General features: G+C 52.5%; 1 protein-coding gene across 8 annotated transcripts in view; it reads right to left on the reverse strand.

The window, feature by feature from the left end:
- KCNAB2 (potassium voltage-gated channel subfamily A regulatory beta subunit 2) overlaps nt 1-23,626 on the reverse strand; it is a 96,441-nt gene that overhangs the window by 43,290 nt on the left and 29,525 nt on the right. For 2 of the 8 annotated variants that reach the window (XM_029227238.1, XM_029227239.1), the window contains exons 2-3: nt 12,658-12,786; nt 11,395-11,436 (exon numbers count right to left, since the gene is read on the reverse strand). In XM_029227238.1, coding sequence (XP_029083071.1) covers nt 11,395-11,436; nt 12,658-12,734 — 119 coding nt within the window. In that variant the 5' untranslated portion in view covers nt 12,735-12,786. Of the gene's footprint in view, nt 1-2,156; nt 12,787-23,626 lie in introns of those variants that run through there. The other 6 variants (XM_029227234.1, XM_029227233.1, XM_029227240.1 and 3 more) reach the window with 4 other exon arrangements.

The following is a 23,626-nucleotide window of genomic DNA, read 5'->3' on the forward strand; positions in this document are numbered from 1 at the left end:
CTCTGGCCCTGGGCCTTTTCTCCTCACATGTGCCCCTGTCCCCTTGGACTGGAAAGTTCTTCTCCATGTCTTCAACTGGTCCTCCTTTCAGATGGCTGGGGTCTCAGCTGCCCCTGGTCTCCCTGACTCTCTTAGGCATTTACTTGCTTTTTCTCTGCCATCCTCCAGCAGGATGTAATGTCCAATGGGGTGGGGAGGGACCTTGTCTGTCCTGTTCATGCAGCATCTGGCAAGCCTGTTGCCTGGAGCCAAGTAGATAGATCTTGAGTAAACATTTGCTGAATTAATGAAAAGTATCAATGACTTGCCAAAAAAAGAAAAAATGCAGGGACTTCCCTGGTGGTCCAGTGGTTAAGAATCCGCCTTCCAGTGCAGGGGGTGCAGGTTTGATCCCTGGTCGGGGAGCTCAGATCCCACACGCCTCAAGGCCAAAAAAATCAAAACATAAATCAGAAGCGATACCGTAACAAATTCAATAAAGACTTTAAAAAACGGTCCACATCAAAAAAATCTTAAAGAAGAAAGAAAAAGAAAAAATGCAGACCCTCATCTCCTTCTTGAGAAATTTCCATCAGAATCAGGAGATCCTCGAGGCCAAACTAGCTGACCCTTTGTCCTTCCTTTACAACTGGATTTATAATGCAAAGCCTTAAGAATCCTGCCATCTAATGGACTCAGGGCAGAAGTGCTTTATATCTTTAAATGACAGCCTCATGCTGAAGATCCAAACACTTGTCCACAGGAGAAAATGTTACAGCAACAGGGCTGGTCTCTGTTCTTCTCTCCAGAGAACAGTCAGATAACCCCTGGGGCCTGCGTTAGACGGAAACCAAATCACATATAGGACACCCACTTAAATCTGGACTTGAGATAAACAACGAATAACTTCTGCTATTACGTCCCGATGATGGCATAAACTGGTTGTTTATTTGAAATTCAAATTTAACTGGGCTTTCTATATTTTTATTTGCTAAATCTGGCAACAGTACATAGACTAGGTGGGTGGGTGGGGTCCCTTCTGGCCAACTGGCTCTGGCCAGGACTCGTCCCTGGGAGGCACAGGAATAAAGCCTCGTATACGTAACGTATCAACTCAAACGCCAGCTCTGGGGCTCCTCTGGCCACTTTCTGAGGCTTTCAGAGGAGAAAGTGGGCAGGTCAGAGCACTGTCCCAGATGCTGATTTCAGTGACAAGCGAGCTAAACAGAATGTCTTTCTGAGGTTCAGAAGAAACCCTCCAGGTCCACATCCGAGAACACAGGGACACATACTCCACAGCCTTTGCTAGTCACAGTTACAAGCGTAGTTGCAGCAACCAATTCAGAGGCCACTTCCCATGAGGACAGCCCAATTTAAGCACATCTTGGTCCCCAGGACCTCGCACGGGTTTCTGGTGCTGGGATGGATTTGTTGGTAGAGACGATGAATTGAGGGATTTCCCCTAATTTGTGTTTAGTCAACCCCTGATAATTAATGTGTCCCAGTGACACGGCAAGAAGACAAATGACATAGTATGTTTACCCCTGCTGCAAAGTGTTTTCAAGAAACCATACTCTTTTCCCATGGAGGACACACCAAACGCAGCAGAGCTTATCTCTGGAGGAAAGGACTATGCAGACTCTCATTTTCCTCTTTTATACATTCCTATGCAGTCGGCATTCTTTTCTTTCTTTTTTTTTTTTTCTTTTGCGGTACGCGGGCCTCTCACTGTTGCGGCCTCTCCCGTTGCGGAGCACAGGCTCCGGACGCGCAGGCTCAGCGGCCATGGCTCACGGGCCCAGCCGCTCCGTGGCATGTGGGATCTTCCGAGACCGGGGCACGAACCCGTGTCCCCTGCATCGGCAGGCGGACTCCCAACCACTGCGCCACCAGGGAAGCCCCATTCTTTTCTTTTTGGCTGCGCCACACAGCATGTGGGATCTTAGTTCCCCGAACTGGGATGGAACCCGTGCCCCCTGCAGTGGAAGCATGGAGTCTTAACCTCTGGACCGCCAGGGAAGTCCCACGGTCAGCATTCTTAAACCCCAAGGAGTTTGCCCCAGTTGACAGTGACGCCATTACCCCGTTTCCTGGGCTGCATCCCTCTCGCAGCCCCTGCCTCGGCCCCCTCCTCGGCCAGTGGACCTCCTCCTGTCCCCGCCCAGCCCAGCCCTTACCGGTACTTCATGCCGGTGCACCGGGCGGTGCAGCTGTCCAGGGAGAGGCCGTGCATGCGCAGGAAGCTCTCCATGTTCCTGGCCTGGGCTGCTGCCCGCACTTCCCGCAGCTGCTGCAGCTCCAGCGTGCTGGCCTGGCGGACGGGGTGCAGGGCCCAGTCTGAGTGACACCTGCCGACCACACTCCTCAGGCTCTCGCTGTACGTCATGGACAACATGGTCCCACCCGGCCCAGGAGCTGCCGCTGTCCGGATGGGAAACGCCGAGTGGTGATGGGTTAGAGAGCATCCCGCCGTCCCCGGTGCCCAGGCTGGACGCTGGCCCTGGGGCTGGGGCAGGGGCTGCGGCAGGGACACGTCCTCCAGATAGAGTGGCCACCAAGGGCTCTTGGAGCCTGGGGACAGGGCCCGGCCCCGGAATGTAAACACCTCTTGGCTTGAGATTCTTGGTCCTCAAAGCTGCACTGGCCGGGAACTCTGGCTGAGCCACCCCCTCTGCCCCTGCACCCATGAGGCAAGCACAGGCGAAGCTGCATTCCAGGTGGGAGATCCCCCCCAAAAATGCTCCAAATGCGAAGGGGGCAGGAGCATGCAGAGAGCCCGGCCCCCAGAGTGGAAGACTTCACAGCACCCCCTGGAGGGGTTCCCAGGGTAAAACCAAGTACAGGGCCGTCCGGGGAAGCAGCATAAAGCACACCTGTCGCTGAAGCAAACTCCAGTATGATTTTGCCAGGCGACATGGCTCCCCCAGGAAGGCCCTATTTGTTGGTTCACAGCCTGGTAAAGGGAAATGTTATCCACACGTGCATTCTCTGCTTGTAGAAAGCGCCATTGCACCAGCACAGTTCTTTGGGCTCCATGCTCAAAGTAATTATGTCACAATCCACGAGTTTTTGCAATAGAAATACTGAGCGGATGCATTTAAGGAGGGAGTGAAGCGGCAGAGGGAACAGGTTTGGAAACTGCAAAGCTTAACTGTTAAGAACCATTGCTAAATCGTCATCTGAAAGGGTGATTACACTTGGAAACTAAAACCATAAACGTCCATCAATAGGAAATCGGTTATGTAAATGATGGCTCATCCATAGAATGGAAATTTATGCAGCCACGTGAGGTGTCTCCACGTGGACTGATAGGCAATGAGTCCCGGGAGACAGCATCAAGAAAGGAAAGGAGAGGGGAACACGTGTGTGCACAGAATGCTGCTCGTGTGTCAATTCACTCACACACGTGAGTAGCTCAGTGAAGGGCCAGCGTCACGGCTGTGCGTCCACGCACACACGTGAGTAGCTCAGTGAAGGGCCAGCATCACAGCTGTGTGTCCACATCCTGCAGTGGCTTTGACTGGGCAACACGGACACGGCCGCAGGGGGCAGGGCTCTTCTATAATCCAGGGGCTCCCCCGCCCCCCGCCCCCCACAGCTGACCAAGGGCCTCTGCCCCGGCCCAGATGCCTGCACCGTGTCCCCAGAATTGTCACCGTCACCGAGGTGAGATGCGTCTTTTCAGCTGGGGTCAGCTGGACCCTGGAGCCCAGCCCGAGAACTGGAGGAACCAGCATTGTCCCCACCTCTGCCCTAAGGGAAAACAAGTTCCATTATCCCTGGGAAGGGCTGGGCAGGCTGCCCTGGGGGCTGAGGCAGCTGCAGAGTCCCTAGGGCGGAGAGGGCGTTGGGGTCGCCTGGGCTGGTCCTTCCTCAGGTGAGCTCTCCATTCCCAGTTCATATCCCCCTTTCTCCACGGCAGGTATCATCACCTGACAACGTGCTTCTGTCCTCTCTAGTCATCTTGTTTGGTGCACCTGACCCCCCTGAAGGTCAGGTCCAGGAGGGCGGGGACTTTTCCATCTACTTTCACTGCTGCACCCCCAGCTACCGAAGTAGTAACTGGGTGTTTCCCTGGCCGCGCCGCCAGCACCTGGAGGGGCTGGGCTGGCCCCCTGACTCAGGCCAAGGCTTTCTGCAGGCTGCCTTCTCCTGGACCAGGACTTGCATCACCATATCTCAGACCCACAGGGGGGCCCAGAACCTCTAGCATCCCCCAAGGGTTTGGACTACGGTCTCTGAGGGATGCTTTTGCAGGACACGAAAATACCCACCTTCCAGGAGAATCATTCTGGGGCAGCAGAGGGGGGGCCCAGGCTCGGTGGGGGTGGGTGGGTTTGACCTTGGACGTGGCACCATGGACGCCCACAGGTAGCAACGCCAACTCCCTCCCTCCCTCCTCCCCTCCAAGTGCACGCTGCCCACTACCCGTCAGGCAGATGCTTCAAAGGCGTCTGTGTGGCCTGTGTGGGGCAGAAGCAGGCCAGTCCTGGCTTCCCTGGGAGGTCCGTGTTCAGAGAGAACAGCTGGGCAAGCAGCAGTTACAGGGGTGCTTCCCGAAGAGCAGGACCCACCTCAGACGTGACGGTTCCCAGCCAGGCCCAGCCAGGCTGAGATCAATAGCCATTAGAGCTTTCAAGACATTACCCGCAAAAAGCAATCCTGGTCTGATCTGGCTCTGGAAATCTAGCCCTGGCCCCAGAGCTGCAATGACAGTGTGGCTGAGTGCCCTGCTTCTGGACACGGGCAGCCCTGTCCAGTGGGTGTGTCACCCACTCGGTGCGACCCAGGCAGGCACCTGGACTGCTCCGAGCCTCAGTCTCCACGTCTGTGAAGTGGGATGAGCAGAGGCCTATTGTGCAGGCTGCCTCGGGCTGCACGGGACCGGCCTGGAAAACTGGACAGGGGCTGGCCTCACCGTGGGAGCATGCCACGTGTGGGAGGTGGCCACCAACCACGAGGTGTGCACCCTGGCACCAGTTATGATAAGTGGTATGAGGACAAAATACACAAAACGGGGTGGAGGGGACATGGGTGGGCAGGCGGGGGCCTCTCCAGAGGTCGCATGTGAACATGGGCCTGAGTGATTCGAGGGAGCCGTGTAGGGTGAAATGTGGATGTTAGCCATCGCCCCCACTCTGGCGGAGACACACATCCCTAATGAGATGGGTGAAGTGGGTGCGGCCAGGCCTTGGAGGGCACCTCTCTGTGGGGCTGGGGTCCCTCCTGCCTGGGATCTCTCCTCATCTCGAGTTATAGCGGCCTTGGGAGGGGCCCCTGGGTGGGGCAGGGTCACCAGCCGCATGGAGGGAGCCCAGAGCTTCCTGCTGGACGTGAGGGTCCTGGTGGCGCAGGGCAGGCTTCGGCCAGGGGACTCGTGGGAGGAGGGGTGGGCCATGGGCGAGCACAGTGGCCCCTGACCTAGGGTGGAGGGTGAGGACCTGACGCCCACAAGGGGGTCTGTGACCGGAGGGCCGAGCACAGCGAGGAAGGGGCTGGGAGGCGTTCATCCTCCTAAGGTCCTCGAGGGTGGGGGAGGAAGGACACAGAGGGACTCGGACCGTCACCAATGCTGTCCAGCGGGAGAGGACAGCGTAATAAGCTGGCTTCCCCTGCAGGCGAGCAGGGCTGGGTCCCTGGGTGAGGGGCCCCTCGAAGACTCCCCTTGTTGGGGCTCCTGCCTTGGCCACCTGGCTTCTCAGCGACCCCGACCGCTCGCTCCTCTTTGCCATCCTGCCCCCCCATCTCAGGAAAAATCAGCCCTCTTTAATAGCCATCACTAATTACAGAGCCTACAGGGTCCCCCCCTGTGCTGGGTCCTGCCTTTTGCAAATCTATTCCTGTGGACGGGGGTCTGGGGAATTCACGGGAATGAACCGCGTGACATGGAAAAATGGAAAGAGACATTAACCTCATTAAGTCCATGGGAATCGCGACCTTGCTGAAGAGCCTTCCACCTGGAATGCCTGAACTGAGGTCTGTTTACTGAAAGCCACCAAAGCACGAGACATGGGATCCGGAAGGAATCCGGAAAGTCTCTTTGAGACGGCGACACGTGTCTCGACACCGGAGAAACCGGCCTAAGTTCCTAAAGCGGGAGCATGGAGGGCAGCGGCTCGAAATCATTCCGGAGCGTGGCTCGAAAATGCACAGCATCGCGTCAGGGCAAAAACAAAATTATTTTTGCTCGCGAAGCACCAGCAAACCAAGGCCCAAAGAAGCAGCCCCCGGCTCTCTCAGGCCTATGTTTCGAAACAGACCTTTCAGACAGCACCCAGCCTCCTGCTGCCTGCAGGAGGGGGGAAGCTTGAAAATGCTGGATCTTAGTGGGGAACCCGACAGGGTACCAGCTGCAGCCCAGGTCTCCCCGGACGGGAGAGCAGCGGAGCTGGGAAGCAAGCAGGTTCAAGAGGCAGAACGCCCACCCTCCTCCCTCCCGTGGTTACCTAGGGCTGTGGCTTTTTTTTTTTTTTTTTTTTTGAGGTTTTCCGCTTTGAAAACACATAGAGGGTCTAATTTCTGATCAGCCAAACGCATCCCCAAAAGCTGTCCCTGTCATTTCTGTTCCCGGGATGCTTGTTCCCCAGCAGCATCCCCCCCCCACAAGAAGGCATCTGCCACTTGCCTCCTGGAGCTGAAGGGGTGAAGGGACCACTCACCTGCCTCGCTGGCGTCTGCTGGTTAAAAGGGACACAGTCTAGTTTATTAGGGTTCACAAGACGTTTAAGGAGCTGGTGCAGCAGCTCTTTCATTAAGGAGTGTCACTGCAGAACGTCAGAAGCAATTGGTGAATAAGTCCCACAAGGGTCGGGTTTGGAGGCAGTGAGTCCATTAGTCCTATTAGGGCGTCTGCATCTCAGTGAAAGAGGCTGAATTATTCACGAGCATGCCTCTTCCCCTAAAAGCCTGGGAAGTGCGGTTCCGCGGTGCAGCCTGGCAAGGCAGCCTCCTGCCTGCTGGCAGGGAGGGGGCACAGGCTGGGGTCCTGCCATCCCCTCGGGCGCACACCCCCTGCCTCGAGACCTGACCCTGGGAACCGCAGGTGGAGAGGCGCGGGCTGTGCTTTCCGGTATTTGAGGACGCGGGACCCAGGCTTGCGGCTGCCGTCCCACCTTGTTCTTAACTGTCTGCAAGCAGGGGAGCCCGGGGCCCCACGGCACGTGACCACCGCCCACAGTGAAGGGGTTGAGGTCTGGCAAGACGTGCCCTCAGCACACGTAGACGGATGCCCCACCTCCCTTCCACCGGGACGTGCCCCAGATTCTACATCCTATACTGCCAGGACCTATAAATGGCTGGAAGGTTCCTGCAGTTTGCTATTTGGACACCACACTGCTACTCTCTCCAGGCGGGGGCATGGAGACCCTTCCTCACAGCCCCGACCTGAGGTTTGGAAAACGCTTTGAGGCTGAGCCCTGGGGTGAAGTTATGCTGAGCCCCCGTTCCGGGTTCATGACCGCAGGGGCCCTTCGTGTCATACTAGGATCCCCCTAAAACCTCAGCATGACGCTATCCTCTAGCTGAGAAATCGTGCCGGTGCCTGTGGGATTCTGGATGGAGGCTGAGCTGATTACCCCATGACAAACCTGCTAACGGGGATGGCTACAAGGGGTGGGGGGATCACTTCACCAGATCCGGAGTAGAAAGAAATGGGAGGCCGGGGGAGGGCATGGAGCCGGAGGTAACTGGCGGTGGGTGATGATCTGGAAAGCCCTTCGTGATGGACTTGGGATGGCTTTTCTTTTCTTTTTTTAAAAAATTATTTATTTTGGCTGCACCACGCACCTTGCAGGGTCTTAGTTCCCCGACCAGGGATCGAACCTATGCCTCCTGAAGTGGAAGCGCAGAGTCCTCACCACTGGACCACCAGGGAAGTCCCTGGGATGGTTTTTCTTAAAGCCTGAAGCCCACTGTCAGGTTCCACGTCACGTGTCACCCACTGGCTGGAAGTGGCCGTAGTGGGCCTCATTGCTGGGTGGCGGTCATCAGCCTGACGTGCTTGGAAGGAGGCTCATCTCCTTCCCCCGGGGCACCGTTCTCCTCTCATCACGTTGTCCCTCTCAGCGCCTGCACCTCAGACACCAAGCCCCATGGACGTGGCTCCTGGTACCCTTCACTCTCTCTTCCTGTGGCTCCTGTGGTTCAGCCCTTCTCCATCTCTCCTGCCTCCTCGTCCAGCCTCTCCATCCCCCGTCTCACTTCCTGCTACCCGGCTTCCTTCCTGCAGCAGAGCCCTGCCCCCTGCCCTGCTCTAACACCTTCGATGGCTCCCCAGTGCCCACTGAATGCAGTCCAGGCTCCTCTGCTTGGCATTCCTGGCCCTCTCTCCTCAGACTCCCAGCTGCCTCTACAGTCTGGCCTCTGTTTACTCTCCATCCTGTCCTGTCCCTGATGGCCCAGATGATGTGACCGCTACTTCCTGTCCTCAGAGCGCCTCTCCGAGCTGTGCTCAGGCTGTCGCATCTACTGGAATGTTCTTCCTGGTTCTGTTGAATTCTGTCCAGTCTTCAAGGTCCAGCCCAAAGGCTCTATGAAGCCTTCCCTGACTCTCAGCTGGCTGTGACCCCTCCCTCCTCGGAACGCCACCAACTCTCTGGACTCTCCCATGACCCACTATTTTTTTTTTAAATTTATTTTATTTTTGGCTGTATTGGGTCTCCGTTGCTGCGCGCAGGCTTTCTCTAGTTTCGGAGAGCGGGGGCTACTCTTCGTTGCGGTGTGCGGGCTTCTCATTGTCGTGGCTTCTCTTGTCGCACAGCATGGGCTCTAGGCGTGCGGGCTTCAGTAGTTGTGGCACGTGGGCTCAGTAGTTGTGGCTCGTGGGCTCTAGAGCACAGGCTCAGTAGTTGTGGCGCACAGGCTTCATCGCTCCGCGGCATGTGGGATCTTCCCGGACCAGGGCTTGAACCCGTGTCCCCTGCATTGGCAGGCGGATTTTTAACCACTGCGCCACCAGGGAAGCCCCCCCATGACCCACTTTGCCTCCTAGATACTGTTAAATGATTTGGGTTCGGAGTAGATTACACTACCGTGGCCGATCCTTCCCCCCCCCCCCGCATCACATGACCATGAATCCTCCCATGGGTCGGGGGGGAGTATATTTTCCCCTTGACATTGGGCTTGGTCATGAGAATGCTTTGGCCAAAAGAATGAGCAGAAGTGACTGTACCAATTCTAACCGTCGGCCTTCAGAGACAGTTGTGTTGCTGCTGTTTTCTCTGGCACTTGTGCCATGAGAAGAGGCCTGGGATGGCCCCTGGTTAGGAAGGACGGAGAGATGGTGAACACCGGTGTCCAGCCTGCAGCTCAGACACCAACTCAGCTAAGCCCGGCCTAGACGAACTGACTCCAGTCAACCCACAGACATACGAGCAAGGAATCAATGCTTATTGTTGCTGCCCCTGAGACTTGGGGTAGTTTGTTATGCGGCCTCCTGTGTAAAAGCTGACAGGTACAGGGTCTTCCCTCCCTTACCCGTCTGTGAGCTGCTCGAGGGCAGGGCCCTGGACACCTCTGCCCTGTTGGAGGAGGGGGTGCCACCCTGCTGGCTGACTTAAATAACCATCCAACAGCCGTGTCAGTACCTGGGTGACGAGGACCCCCCCACTGGGAGTGGCACCCAGTTTGCTGAACACAGACCCCACCCCCTTAGAGGTCATCACCAGAGGCCCCACAAAAGATGCCGAGTGTCTGTGGGAAGTAACCACGCTGGAGCCCCAAAAGGCAGGTCAGCCAGAGCCTGTGGCATTGAACGTGGAGCTGAGAGGCTGGGGGTGGGTGGTCTTCAGACCTGGAGATTCAGTTCTCCAGCAGGGCCTGTCCACGGGGCAAGAAGACCTCACGGGGACCGGACGCTCAGCCAGAGGGGTCGCAGAGCGTAGACCACAGGGTGGATCCACGGGGTCCAGGGGGCCAGCAAGGGGCGTGGAGCACACTTTCACTTCGACGCGACTTACTTGGCACCTGTTACGGGACCAGCACTTTCAACCGGCTGGCCTGTTCCGGGGATTCTTCTGCCTGCATGTCTCAGCTCACTCCTTTCCTTCCAGGAGTGAGGCAGGCCCAGGACCTCTGAGGATGTGGCTCAAGTGCACGTTTGGTTTCAAGGATTCAGTTTGAATCCTTGTGGACGGATGGCACACATTCATTCCGGCATATTATGTCCTACATACGCACACACACACACATACATACACATATATACATACACACACACATACATACGTATATGATGATAAACACTTCATTCAATAAGCATTTGCGAGCTCAGACCTAACTATTTCAAGCAAGACCTTATCTAGCAAAAATTCCAGTAGAATCAAAGATTCGCTCGCCCCTTTAGAGCTCTTGGTAAGGGGTGAGACCTCATGGGAGGCACTGAAGCGGTAGCAAAATTAGCCTGAGGACCCAGGCCCACGGTCATGTTCGCAGGTGCCAAGGCTGTGGGAAGGAAAAAGCCACATGGAAATCCAGCACGAACCCCAGCACCCACCGCCCGAGCGAGGTCCCTGGTGCATCGGCGATAACGGCCCCACAGCTCTGTCACCGCTGTGGGTGCACAAGCCGGGGACCCAGTTCTGGACGGAGAGACCTCCCAGGCCTGGAGGCCGAGATGCACAACAGACACCAGGGCCCTGCCCCCATGAGCCATTCCGAGTGTCCAGCCCCAAAGCTGGCAGAGCTGCCCTGAGGGTTCCGTAAGCCTGGCACGTTCTCAATGGAGGAAAACGTCAACGTAAATTCCCAGAGTTAGAGATTTTCAAGAGCATGCGTGTCTGTGGTGCACGCCCTACCCCTACAGGTTAGGAAGAGGCTGCACAGAAGGAGGAAGGGACCCGCCTGGGGGGCTTTTGCTGATGGACGTGCCTCGGGCTGGACCTCTGGGCGCCGTGTCCCTCTGGTGACAGACTCTGCCCCAGTGGACACATTGTGCTGATTTCCAACAGGAAATGCATCAGAAAGACGCCAGCGCATCCGTCCCGACCCTGGCCTGGGTCCTATCGCAGCCGCACACCCCAGAGGGCTCCATAGGCTACAGACCAGCTCAAGTCCAGGGAAAAGTGGAGAACGCTGGGCCGGGCGCATCGTTTCTCACTCTGATCACCTAAGAAACACCAAGCTGGGATGACAGGAAAGCATTCGATCTGCTGTCTGAGGGGTGAGCTTTGAAAGGCGGTCTGGCCGAGAGCTCAGCTCAAATCAAAGCAAATTCTAGACGATGAGCCCACACAACGAGCCCGACTTCACGTCTTTCATCACTATGCCGTGTCGTGGCACCAAGAAGAGGACCAGAGCCTGGATCTTATGGGGGAGTTTTCATGCCTGAGAAATCACCAGCACACCCGGCCTGGACGGCACGGCTCTCCCACCCGCTGCCCTGCTTGCCGGTTGTAGGGAAAACGGAGGGCTCGTTACCTGTAAAACTGGAGCTGTCTTTTGGGGCTCCCATACCGAGTACTGCAGACAGCAATGGAGGAGAGAGAAGGAAACAGGGAGAGAAGAGAGAGAAGCCACAGTTGGCATCAACCACGCACAAGGAGGTGCCAGCCCGGGAAGCATCTCTGACGCCCGGCAGCCCCAGCTCCACCCCGCCCTCTCGGGGCTGTCGGAGGATGTGCCTGGGTACCAAGTCTCGGTGGCAGCGCCACCCAGTGGCACAGGGAGGTGGAGGCCCGTTTGTTTGGGTGCCGGGCTCCTCTGTGCCTGGCCTCGGTTTGGGTTTCTTTTTTTTCTGGCCACCTGGCACGCGCGTGCGCAGGCATGTGGCATCTTAGCTCCCCCGCCAGGGATTGAGCCCGCACCCCCTGCAGTGGAAGGGCAGAGTCTTAACCACTGGACCGCCAGGGAAGTCCCTCTGTTTGGGTTTTCATGAAACATGCTTTTTCAGACCAACGGTTGAAAACCTTCAAACCCAGGAATGCCCGTCACCCAACACGCTGGGAAGTCTGCACGTGACCATGGGGTTCTTTGTAGGACCTGGATGCAGGAGGGACGCGCCCATTCCCTGTGGTTTCCACGGACGCGCGCTGCGGCTCAGGCCCTCACAGTTATCTGAAGGTCCAGTGGCTCAAGGACTGGCGGGCCCCAGGGTTCCACTTGTGCCCAGTCCTCCGTGACAATGATGCCAGTGGCTCCCACCCCGCGCCTTCCCCATGCCCTCCCTGTGGTTCAACCTGGGCTATTTTCCAAACAGAAAGACCCAGGGCTGGATCTGGAAGCGGGCTCCACAAATAGGTCCAGGGGGCCCGGCGAGCACCCGGCTGCCCCCACCCTCCACGGGCTCCACTCAGGCCTGTAAGGCTTGGAGCCTTGCTCAGGGTGTCAGGGGAGCTGGTGGGACCACAGGGGCCACAGGACCTGCAGTGTGTGTGGGATGAGAGAGATGGAAACCAGGAAGGGCCTCTGTTACCTCGCACGGAATATTTCAGAAGAGTCAGGGACAAGGCAGGGGTCTAATCCTGGCTCCATCCCACCTGGAAAACCTTGGTCTTTTTCTTTCCCATTTTGGTCTTAAAAGCCTCCTTTCCTTGGAGAAAATGCTGGCTTGCGTGCACCTGACAGCCCTGTGGGCTCACTCGGCCCCTTCCTCTGGGCCAAGGGGAGGAGACTGGCCTGCGGACCTCCTCAGAGGCAGCACTGACCCTGGGAGGGCCTGGTGGGGTGGCACGGGGGCGTCACCTGTAGATCATGCCCGGGGAGCCAGTCTGTCGCAGGGAAAGCCGAGCCGGGGACCCCGTGGTCGATTCCGGATACATGGAGCTGGCCTCACTCGTCCCGACCCACTCCCTTCTTCAAGGAGGGAAGATCCTGGAGGGAGAGCAAAGAAGGAGGGGAGGCGGTTAAAAAAAGACCAATCAGTGTGGCCAGGATGCTCTGTGATCCCGAAGGCCTGGTTCCTTGAGCATCTACATATCCCTCATCAGACAGACAGACAGACAGGCCCACGGGGGTTCGGGTGAGGCTGATGGTCGGGTCAGTGACTGTGAAGGATTTCTACCCCTTCTTTCCAAGCCCCCACTCCGCCCCTCCCTGACTGCTTTTCTGAGGTTCTGGGAGCACTTTCTCGTTGCCCAAACTATGCAGAAATGGTGGTTGCAGAGGGAGTCTGTGGACTTGGGAATCTGGGCTGTCTTCCCCAGGCCAGGAAGTGGTACCACGGTCACCCAGGGCCATCCTGGATGCCTCACCTCCCTGACCCCTGACTCCTGCCCTGAGGCACCCCCGGGCAAGTGAGGGACACGGACGGGAAACCAGGACCACAGAGGGGAGGGTGCGCAGAGTGCCAGGCCTTGTGCGCTAGGAGCAGAGCCGTCCCCAAGGCCAGTCCAGATGCTGGTCCAGAGGCCCCGGGGAAGGCAGGGTGCATGATGTCCTCACACAGGCTAATGGGATGGGCAACAGGCAGCCAAGGGCAGGCCGGGATGCACGTGCCCTTTCCTGGGGGTGCTGCCCACCCCCACCCCTCGCCCTCGTCTCTGGCTTTCCCTGGGCCCAGCTGCTGTGTGGTGACACCTCAATCCCCAGCTCGGGCACTTAGGGATGCTTAATGTCCAGAATTCCGAGTCACAGACTTAATCTGCCCGAGTCCCCAGGTGACGCCCGTGTTGCTTGTCCAGGGAACACACTTTGAGGACCCTTGGCCTAAAGCCGAGCTCCGGGACGAGAAGTCGGCAAACTACTGCCAGCAGGCCAAAATTTTCTGTAAATAAGGTTTTATTGGAGGTTTTGCCTCCACGCCCATTTGTTTATGAATTGCCCACTTGTGCTACCATGATGGGGTGGGTCGTTGCAATGGAGACCGTCTGGCCTGCAAAGCCTAAAATATTTACTACCTGTCCCTTTAAAGGAAAAGTCGGCCAACCCCTGTTCTAGGCCATTCTCTCTCCCACTCTCCAAGATGACATGACCCAGCACCTCTCTCCTGAAATCACGAACACTTCCTTTCCCGTGTTACCCATAGCTCTTGACTTGATGCTTCCTATTTCACTAGCATCAGACCCATCCCCCAGCATCAGCACAAGGAACATTCTGCTTCCCTCCTGGCCACGCCCACGGCACCCACACCCTCTGCCTCGCCCCCATTCAAGGGCATCCTGCAACAGGACTCTCGCCCACCAGTCCTTCCTTCTTTATGCGGCAGAACCATCTGCACACAATCAATTACTACTTCCTCTATCTTGGGACTTCCCTGGCGGTCCAGTGGTTAAGACTCCGCACTTCCACTGCAGGGGCACAGGTTCGATCCCTGGTCAGGGAACTAAGATCCTGCGTGCCACGCGGTGCGGCCAAACCCCCCCCCAAAAACGACTTCTCCAGAAGGAAGGAAAGATGGTGGAGGAGAAGGACGTGCGCTCACTCCCTCTTGCAAGAGCACCGGAATCACAACTAACTGCTGAACAATCATCGACAGGAAGACACTGGAACTCACCAAAAAAGATACCCCACATCCAAAGACAAAGGAGAAGCCACAGTGAGATGGTAGGAGGGGTGCAATCACAGTAAGATCAAATCCCATAACTGGGTGGGTGACTCACAAACTGGAGAACACTTATACCACAGAAGTCCACCTACTGGAGTGAAGGTTCTGAGCCCCATGTCAGGCTTCCCGACCTGGGGGTCCGGCAACGGAGGAGGAGTTCCTAGAGAATCAGACTTTGAAGGCTAGCGGGATTTGACTGCAGGACTTTGACAGGACTGGGGGAAACAGAGACTCCACTCTTGGAGGGCACACACAAAGTAGTGTGCGCATCGGGACCCAGGGGAAGGAGCAGTGACCCCATAGGAGGCTGAAGCAGACCTACCAGCTAGTGTTGTAGGGTCGCCTGCAGAGGTGGGGGTGGCGGCTGTGGCTCACTGCAGGGACAAGGACACTGGCAGCAGAAGTTCTGGGAAGTACTCCTTGGTGTGAGCCCTCCCAGAGTCTGCCATTAGCCCCAACAAAGAGACTGCAGACACCAGGGCTGGGTTGCCTCAGGCCAAACAACCAGCAGGGAGGGCACTCAGCCCCACCCATTAGCACACAAGCAGATTAAAGTTTTATTGAGCTCTGCCCACCAGAGCAACACCCAGCTCTACCCACCACCAATCCCTCCCATGAGGAAACTTGCACAAGCCTCTTAGGTAGCCTCATCCACCAGAGGGCAGACAGCAGAAGCAAGAAGAACTACAACCCTGCAGCCTGCGGAACGAAAACCCCAATCAGAGAAAGATAGACAAAATGAAAAGGCAGAGGACTATGTACCAGATGAAGGAACAAGATAACCCCAGAAAAACAACTAAATGAAGTGGAGATAGGCAACCTTCCAGAAAAAGAATTCACAATAATGATAGTGAAGATGATCCTGGACCTCAGAAAAAGATCGCAAAGATCTAGAAGATGCAAGAAATGTTTAACAAAGACCTAGAAGAATTAAAGAACAACAAACACCTAGAAAAATTAAAGAACAAACAAACAGGAATGAACAATACAATAACAGAAATGAAAAATACACCAGAAGGAATCAATAGGAGAATAACTGAGGCAGAAGAACAGATAAGTGAACTGGAAGACAGAATGGTGGAAATCACTGCCACAGAAAAGGATAAAGAAAAAAGAAGGAAAATAAATGAAGACAGCCTAAGAGACCTCTGGGACAACATTAAATGCATGAACATTCACATTATAGGGGTCCTAGAAGGAGAAGAGAGAGAGAAAGGAACTGAGAAAATATTTGAAGAGATTATAGTTGAAAACTTCCTCAACAAAGGAAAGGAAATAGCCACCCAAGTCCAGGAAGCACAGAGAGTCCCAGGCAGGATAAACCCAAGGAGAAACACACTGAGAGACATAGTAATCAAACTGACAAAAATTAAAGACAAAGAAAAATTATTAAAAGCAACAAGGGAAAAACGACAAAAACATACAAGGGAACTCCCATAAGGTTAACAGCTGATTTCTCAGCAGAAACTCTGCAAGCCAGAAGGGAGTGGCATGATATATTTAAAGTGATGAAAGGGAAGAACCTACAACCAAGAATACTCTACCCAGCAAGGATCTCATTCATATTCGACAGAGAAATCAAAAGTTTTACAGACAAGCAAAAGTTAAGAGAATTCAGCACCACCAAACCAGCTCTACAACAAATGCTTAAGGAACTTCTCTAAGTGGGAAACACAAGAGAAGAAAAGGACCTACAAAAACAAACCCAAAACAATTAAGATAATGGTAATAGGAACATACATATTGATAATTACCTTAAATGTAAATGGATTAAATGCTCCAAGCAAAAGACACAGACTGGCTGAATGGATACAAAAACAAGACCCATACGTATGCTGTCTACAAGAGACCCACTTCAGACCTAGGGACACATACAGACTGAAAGTGAGGGGATGGAAAAAGATATTCCATGCAAATGGAAGTCAAAAGAAAGCTGGAAGGGCTTCCCTGGTGGTGTAATGGTTAAGAATCCGCCTGCCAATGCAGGGGACAGGGGTTCAAGCCCTGGTCCAGGAAGATCCCACATGCTGTGGAGCAGACTGTATGCCACAACTACTGAGCCCACGAGCCACAACTACTGAGCCCGCAAGCCACAACTACTGAGCCCACGTGCCACAACTACTGAAGCCTGCACACCTAGAGCCTGCACTGCACAAGAGAAGCCACTGCAACGAGAAGCCCATGCACCGCAATGAAGAGTAGCCCCTACTCGCCGCAACTAGAGAAAGTCAGCACAAAGCAACAAAGACCCAATGCAGCCAAAAATAAATAAATAAATTTATTTTAAAAAAAAGAAAGCTGCAGTAGCAATTCTCATATCAGACAAAATAGACTTTAAAATAAAGACTATTACAAAAAACCAAGAAGAACACTACATAATGATCAAGGGATCAATCCAAGAAGAAGATATAACAATTGTAAATATTTATGCACCCAGTATAGGAGCACCTCAATACTTAAGGCAAATGCTAACAGCCATAAAAGGCAAAATCGACAGTAACACAATCATAGTAGGGGACTTTAACACCTCACTTTCACCAATGAACAGATTGTCCAAAATGAAAATAAATAAGGAAACACAAGCTTTAAATGACACATTAAACAAGATGGACTTAATTGATATTTATAGGACATTCCATCTAAAAACAACAGAATACACTTTCTTCTCAAGTATCCATGGAACATTCTCCAGTATAGACCATATCTTGGGTCACAAATCAAGCCTTGGTAAATTTAAGAAAATTGAAATTGTACCAAGCACCTTTTCTGACCACAATGCTATGAGACTAGATATCAATTACAGGAAAAAAACTGTAAACAATACAAACAGATGGAGGCTAAACAATAAGCTACTAAATAACCAAGAGATCACTGAAGAAATCAAAGAGAAAATCAAAAAATACCTAGAAACAAATGAAAATGAAAACACGAAGACCCAAAACCTGTGGGATGCAGCAAAAGCAGTTCAAGAGGGAAGTTTATAGGATACAATCCCACCTCAGGAAACAAGAAAAATCTCAAATAAACAGCCTAGCCTTACACCTAAAGCAATTAGGGAAAGAAGAACAAAAAAACCCCAAAGTTAGCAGAAGGAAAAAAATCATAAAGATCAGATCAGATATAAATGAAAAAGAAATGAAGGAAACAATAGCAAAGATCAATAAAAGTAAAAGCTGGTTCTTTGAGAAGAAAAACAAAATTGATAAACCATTAGCCAGACTCATCAAGAAAAAAAGGGAGGAGACTCAAATCAACAGAATTAGAAATGAAAAAGGAGAAGTAACAACTGACACTGCAGAAATACAAAGCATCATGAGAGATTACTACAAGCAACTCTATGCCAATAAAATGGACAACCTGGAAGAAATGGACAAATTCTTAGAAACGCACAACCTGCCAAGACTGAACCAGGAAATAATAGAAAATATGAACAGACCAATCACAAGTAATGAAATTGAAACTGTGATTAAAAATCTTCCAACAAACAAAAGCCCAGGACCAGATGGCTGCACAGGCAAATTCTATCAAACATTTAGAGAAGAGCTAACACCCATCCTTCTCAAACTCTTCCAAAATATAGCAGAGGTAGGAACACTCCTAAACTCATTCTATGAGGCCACCATCACCCTGATACCAAAACCAGACAAAGATGTCACAAAAAAAGAAAACTACAGGCCAATATGACTGATGAACAGAGATGCAAAAATCCTCAACAAAATACTAGGAAACAGAATCCAACAGCACATTAAAAGGATCATACACCACGGTCAAGTGGGGTTTACCCCAGGGATGCAAGGATTGTTCAATGTATGCAAATCAATGAATGTGATACACCATATTAACAAATTGAAGGATTAAAAACCATATGATAATCTCAATAGATGCAGAAAAAGCTTTTGACAAACTTCAACACCCATTTATGATTAAAAACTCTCCAGAAAGTAGGCATAGAGGGAACCTACCTCAACATAATAAAGCCCATATATGACAAACCCACAGCCAACGTCATTCTCAATGGTGAAAAACTGAAACCATTTCCTCTAAGATCAGGAACAAGACAAGGTTGGCCACCCTCACCACTATTATTCAACATAGTTTTGGAAGTTTTAGCCATAGCAGTCAGAGAAGAAAAAGAAATAAAAGGAATCCAAATTGGAAAAGAGGAAGTAAAACTGTCACTGTTTGCAGATGACATGATACTATACGTAGAAAATCCTAAAGGTGCCACCAGAAAACTACCAGAGCTAATCAATGAATTTGGTAGAGTAGCAGGATACAAAATTAATGCACAGAAATCTCTTGCATTCCTATACACTAACAATGAAAGATCAGAAGGTAAATTAAGGAAACAATCCTATTCACCATTGCAACAAAAAGAATAAAATACCTAGGAATAAACCTACCTAAGGAGGTAAAAGATCTGTACTCAGAAAACTATAAAACACTAATGAAAGAAATCAAAGATGACACAAACAGATGGAGAGATATACCATGCTCTTGGATTGGAAGAATCAATACTGTGAAAATGACTATACTACCCAAAGCAATCTACAGATTCAGTGCAATCCCTATCAAATTATCAATGGCATTTTTTACAGAACTAGAACAAAAAAATCTTATAATTTGTATGGAGACACAAAAGGCACCAATTAGCCAAAGCAATCTTGAAGAAAAAAAAATGGGGCTGGAGGAATCAGACTCCCTGACTTCAGACTATACTAGAAAGCTACAGTAATCAAGACAGTATGGTACTGGCACAAAAACAGAAATATAGATCAATGGAACAGGATAGAAAACCCAGAGATAAACACAGGCACCTATGGTCAACTCATCTATGACAATGGAGGAAAGGATATACAATGGAGAAAAGACAGTCTCTTCAATGAGTGATGCTGGGAAAAAGGGACAGCTGCATGTAAAAGAATGAAATTAGAACACTCCGTAACACCATACACAAAGATAAACCCAAAATGGATTACAGACCTAAATGTAAGACCAGGCACTATAAAACTCTTAGAGGAAAACATAGGAAGAACACCCTTTGACACAAATTGCAGCAAGATCTTTTTTGACCCACCTCCTAGAGTAACAGAAATAAAAACAAAAATAAACAAATGGGACCTAATGAAACTTAAAAGCTTTTGCACAGCCAAGAAAACTATAAACAAGACAAAAAGACAACCCTCAGAATGGGAGAAAATATTTGCAAGCAAATCAACAGACAAATGATTTATCTCCAAAATATATGAATAGCTCATGCAGCTCAATATCAAAAAAACAAACAACCCAATCAGAAAATGGGCAGAAGACCTAAATAGACAGATGGCCAAGAGGCACATGAAAAGCTGCTCAACATCACTAATTACTAGAGAAATGCAAATCAAAATTACAATGAGGTATCATCACCTCACACTGGTTAGCTGGGCATCATCACAAAATTACAAACAATAAATGCTGGAGAGGGTGTGGAGAAAAGAGAACCCTCTTGCACCGTTGGTGGGAATGTAAATTGATAGAGCCATTAAGGAGAACAGTATGGAGGTTCCTTAAAAAAATAAAAATAGAATTACCATATGACCCAGCAATCCCCCTACTGGACATATACCCTGAGAAAACCGTAATTCAAAAAGACACACGCACCCTAATGTTCATTGCAGCACTATTTACAATAGCCAGGACATGGAAGAAACCTAAATGCCCATCAACAGATGAATGGATAAAGAAGATGTGGTACATATATACAACGGAATATTACTCAGTCATAAAAAGGAACGAAATTGGGTCACTTGTAGAGACGTGGGTGGACCTAGAGACTGTCATACAGAGTGAAGTAAGTCAGAAAGAGAAAAACAAATATCGTATATTAATGCATATATGTGGAATCTAGAAAAATGGTACAGATGAACTGGTTTTCAGGGCAGAAATAGAGACACAGATGTAGAGGACAAACGTATGGACACCAAGGTGGGAAGTCGGGGGGGATGAATTGGGAGATTGGGATTGACATATGTACACTAATATGCATAAAATAGATAACTAAAGGGCTTCCCTGGTGGCGCAGTGGTTGAGAGTCCGCCTGCCGAGGCAGGGGACGCGGGTTCGTGCCCCAGTCCGGGAAGATCCCACATGCCGCGGAGCGGCTGGGCCCGTGAGCCATGGCCGCTGAGCCTGCGCGTCCGGAGCCTGTGCTCCACAACGGGAGAGGCCACGACAGTGAGAGGCCCACGTACCAAAAAAAAAAAAAAAAAAGATAACCAAAAAAACAAAAAACCAAACTACTTCTGCAGTTTTCAAAAACAACAAGCATAATTTCTTGGACCCACTTCCTTCCCCACTCTTGTCCTATTTCTCTCCTTCCATCACAGGAAATGTCCTCTTGTCTGTAATTCCCCTCCCTTCTGCCCTCATGCCTCTGAGGAAGCTACCATTGCCAAGGTCGCCGTGACCTCCCTGCTGCTACACGAGGTTCCTCAGGTTTCCACCAGTCTTCTGGCTCTGATCTCCATTGCTACGCTGCAGACCCCACGATTGTATCTCCAGCCCCCATCTCTCCCCTGGACCGCAGATGCGTGTATCCAACTGTCCACTAGGCATCTCTACAAGGATGTGAAACAAGCGCCTTGGGGCCATACGTCTAACGCGAAGCTCCTGACCACCCTGTCAACTACAAATTGGCACTTGCCACGGGCCCTTGCCATCTCCCTCTACAAGGATTAAATCATGTGCTCTGCAGCTGCTGACTTTCAACACCCCCTGAAAGGAGTTCAGGGTGGAGAGCAGCATTGAGGCGCTCGGTGCTCTGGGAGAAACTGGCAGAACAGGCCTTCAGAGAGTTAGATACTTTCAGGAGAAGATTTAGTGAGCCTAATTTTTGTATTTCCTCATATCTAGAAAAACACTAAAATCCTTCATGGTGACGATTGTTCCTCGTGACTAACAGAAACCTTCTGGAAAAAAATATGTGCCTGATTGCGTGGACTCCCCCTTTGCCAAAATCACATACATACTGACCTTCCCCTGACCTCTTTGGTGCAGTTTCTCAGAGCTATCTGAAACGCTGTCCCCCCGGGCCACAGTCCTCCTGTTGCCCCAAATAAAACTTAACTCTCACTCTCACGTTGTGCATTGTTTTAAGTCGACAACTCCCACTGCAGCCCTGTTCTTCCACGGCCACCCCGTCATGAGGCCATCTTCAGAAGCCACCAGAGTCCCACGCTTCTTTTTTTTTTATTTTTGCGGTACTCGGGCCTCTCACTGTTGTGGCCTCTCCCGTTGCGGAGCACAGGCTCCGGACGCACAGGCTCAGCGGCCATGGCTTACAGGCCCAGCTGCTCCGCGGCATGTGGGATCATCCCGGACCGGGGCACGAACCCGCGTCGCCTGCATCGGCAGACGGACTCTCAACCACTGCGCCACCGGGGAAGCCCAAGTCCCACGCTTCTTGCGGTGACCTCTGCCTCCTCCTCCCTGGCCCGGCTGCCACCTTCCCTCTCTTAGTCCCCACGACAGCTTTCTGACAGGTCTCCTGGCTTCCACCTTGACCAGGAGCCAGAGCGAAACTTCCGGAACATAAATCAGATCATGTTGTTACTTTGCTCAAACTTTCCAATGGTTTCCCATTCTACCCAGAGTGAAAGCCCAAATCTCAACAGCGGCCTCAGCCCGGCCCCACCTGAGCCACGACCTCTCTGACCTCATCCCCGCCCCCCCCCGCCACCCCCGCTCACTCCACCCCAGACGCGGGCTCTGTGGGGTCCCGTGAACCAAGCACACACTCCAACCTCAGGGCTTTTGCACCTGCCCTTCCTTCTGCCTGAGCTCTCTGACCCCTGACCCGCCGGAGGGACCCCTGACCTTCACCTCTTAATACAAAGGTCACATTCTCAGGGAGTCTTCTCTGGACACTTTATCTTAAATTGCAGACCTGTCTTCCTTACACTCCCCTGGTCCCTCCCCTGGCACGTGTCACCTTCTAACACACCTTATATTTCACCTACTGTCTCATTTGTGACCCCAAGATGCCAGCTCCGTGGATGCAGGGAGTTCTGTCGGCTGTGCTCACAGCTATGCCTGGCACGCCTGTGGTAGGGGGAGGGCCTGGGGACTCGGCTTGCACGAGGTGGCAGGGGTGGGGACAGGGCAGCCTTCCTGAGGGTGCAATGCCCGCTCTGTCCAGCGGGGGTGTTCACGGCAGCTACAGGTGCCACTGGCCACCCTTTGGGAGGCATCCCCAGGGAGGTCACCTGTCCCACTCCTCACCCTAGCCCGGACTCTGGAAGCTCAGGTCCTTCAGGGTCAGCAGTCAGCTCCTCCGCCCACAGCCGGGCACTGGCCACGCTCTGATGCCCACTTCACGTGGAAAAGAACTTCAGGCCACGAGCAGTGCTTCGGTCTCATTCCTCCTGGGGGGTTGGCACCTTTGCCACCTCAGGGCGGGGAAGAGGATTGGTGAGGTTTCCCCAAGCCCCCTGCTGAGCATTCAGGACACAGTCCAGGGGCACAGCCAACGTGCCCAGAGCCCACCTTCTTGCCCTGAAGCTGCCGCTCTCCAATCAGGAGCCACTGCATCTGCCTGGCAGCCAATCCCCAAGGAGCTGACGTCCCAGTGGGGATGCTGTGACTCCCAGGCTGCGCTGGGCTCCTCCACCCCTGGGGGAGGAAGGCTGGCACAGCTGCCCACCCCACCTCCACCCGGGACTGTTCAGAAACCATGTGGCAACATGCCAGGCTCCAGAGGGACGAGGGACGGGAGGGGCGGCTGAGAGGGTGTGGCTCGGGGTCCAAGCTGGGAGTCCGAAGGCTGGGTCTCTCCCGTCTCCTGCACGCCCAGCTGGTCTGCGTGTGACCCGGAGCAAACCACCCCGGTTTATACTTGGAGACATAAGCATGGAGCACTCACAAAGGCCCGTTCATAGTTTCTCACGGGAGCAAAGAGAAGCTACGCTCTGAGCCCAAGAGGAAAGATGTTGAGTCAATACCAGCTCTCACCCTTTGCAGGCTGAGCTGAGTGATGACAGGGGACCTAAAAGGCTCCATCTGTGGACACTGTCTTCTCTCTAACTTATTATTTTTAAAACTTTAAAACATCAGAAAAATCGTAAAACACCAGAATAGCAACAAGCCCCTATATACCCTTCATCCTACTCACTGATAATCTGCATTTGCCTC

The sequence above is a fragment of the Monodon monoceros genome, unplaced genomic scaffold (assembly GCF_005190385.1).
Source record: "Monodon monoceros isolate NGI ecotype Baffin Bay Population unplaced genomic scaffold, NGI_Narwhal_1 Super_Scaffold_18, whole genome shotgun sequence".
NCBI lineage: Eukaryota > Metazoa > Chordata > Mammalia > Artiodactyla > Monodontidae > Monodon > Monodon monoceros.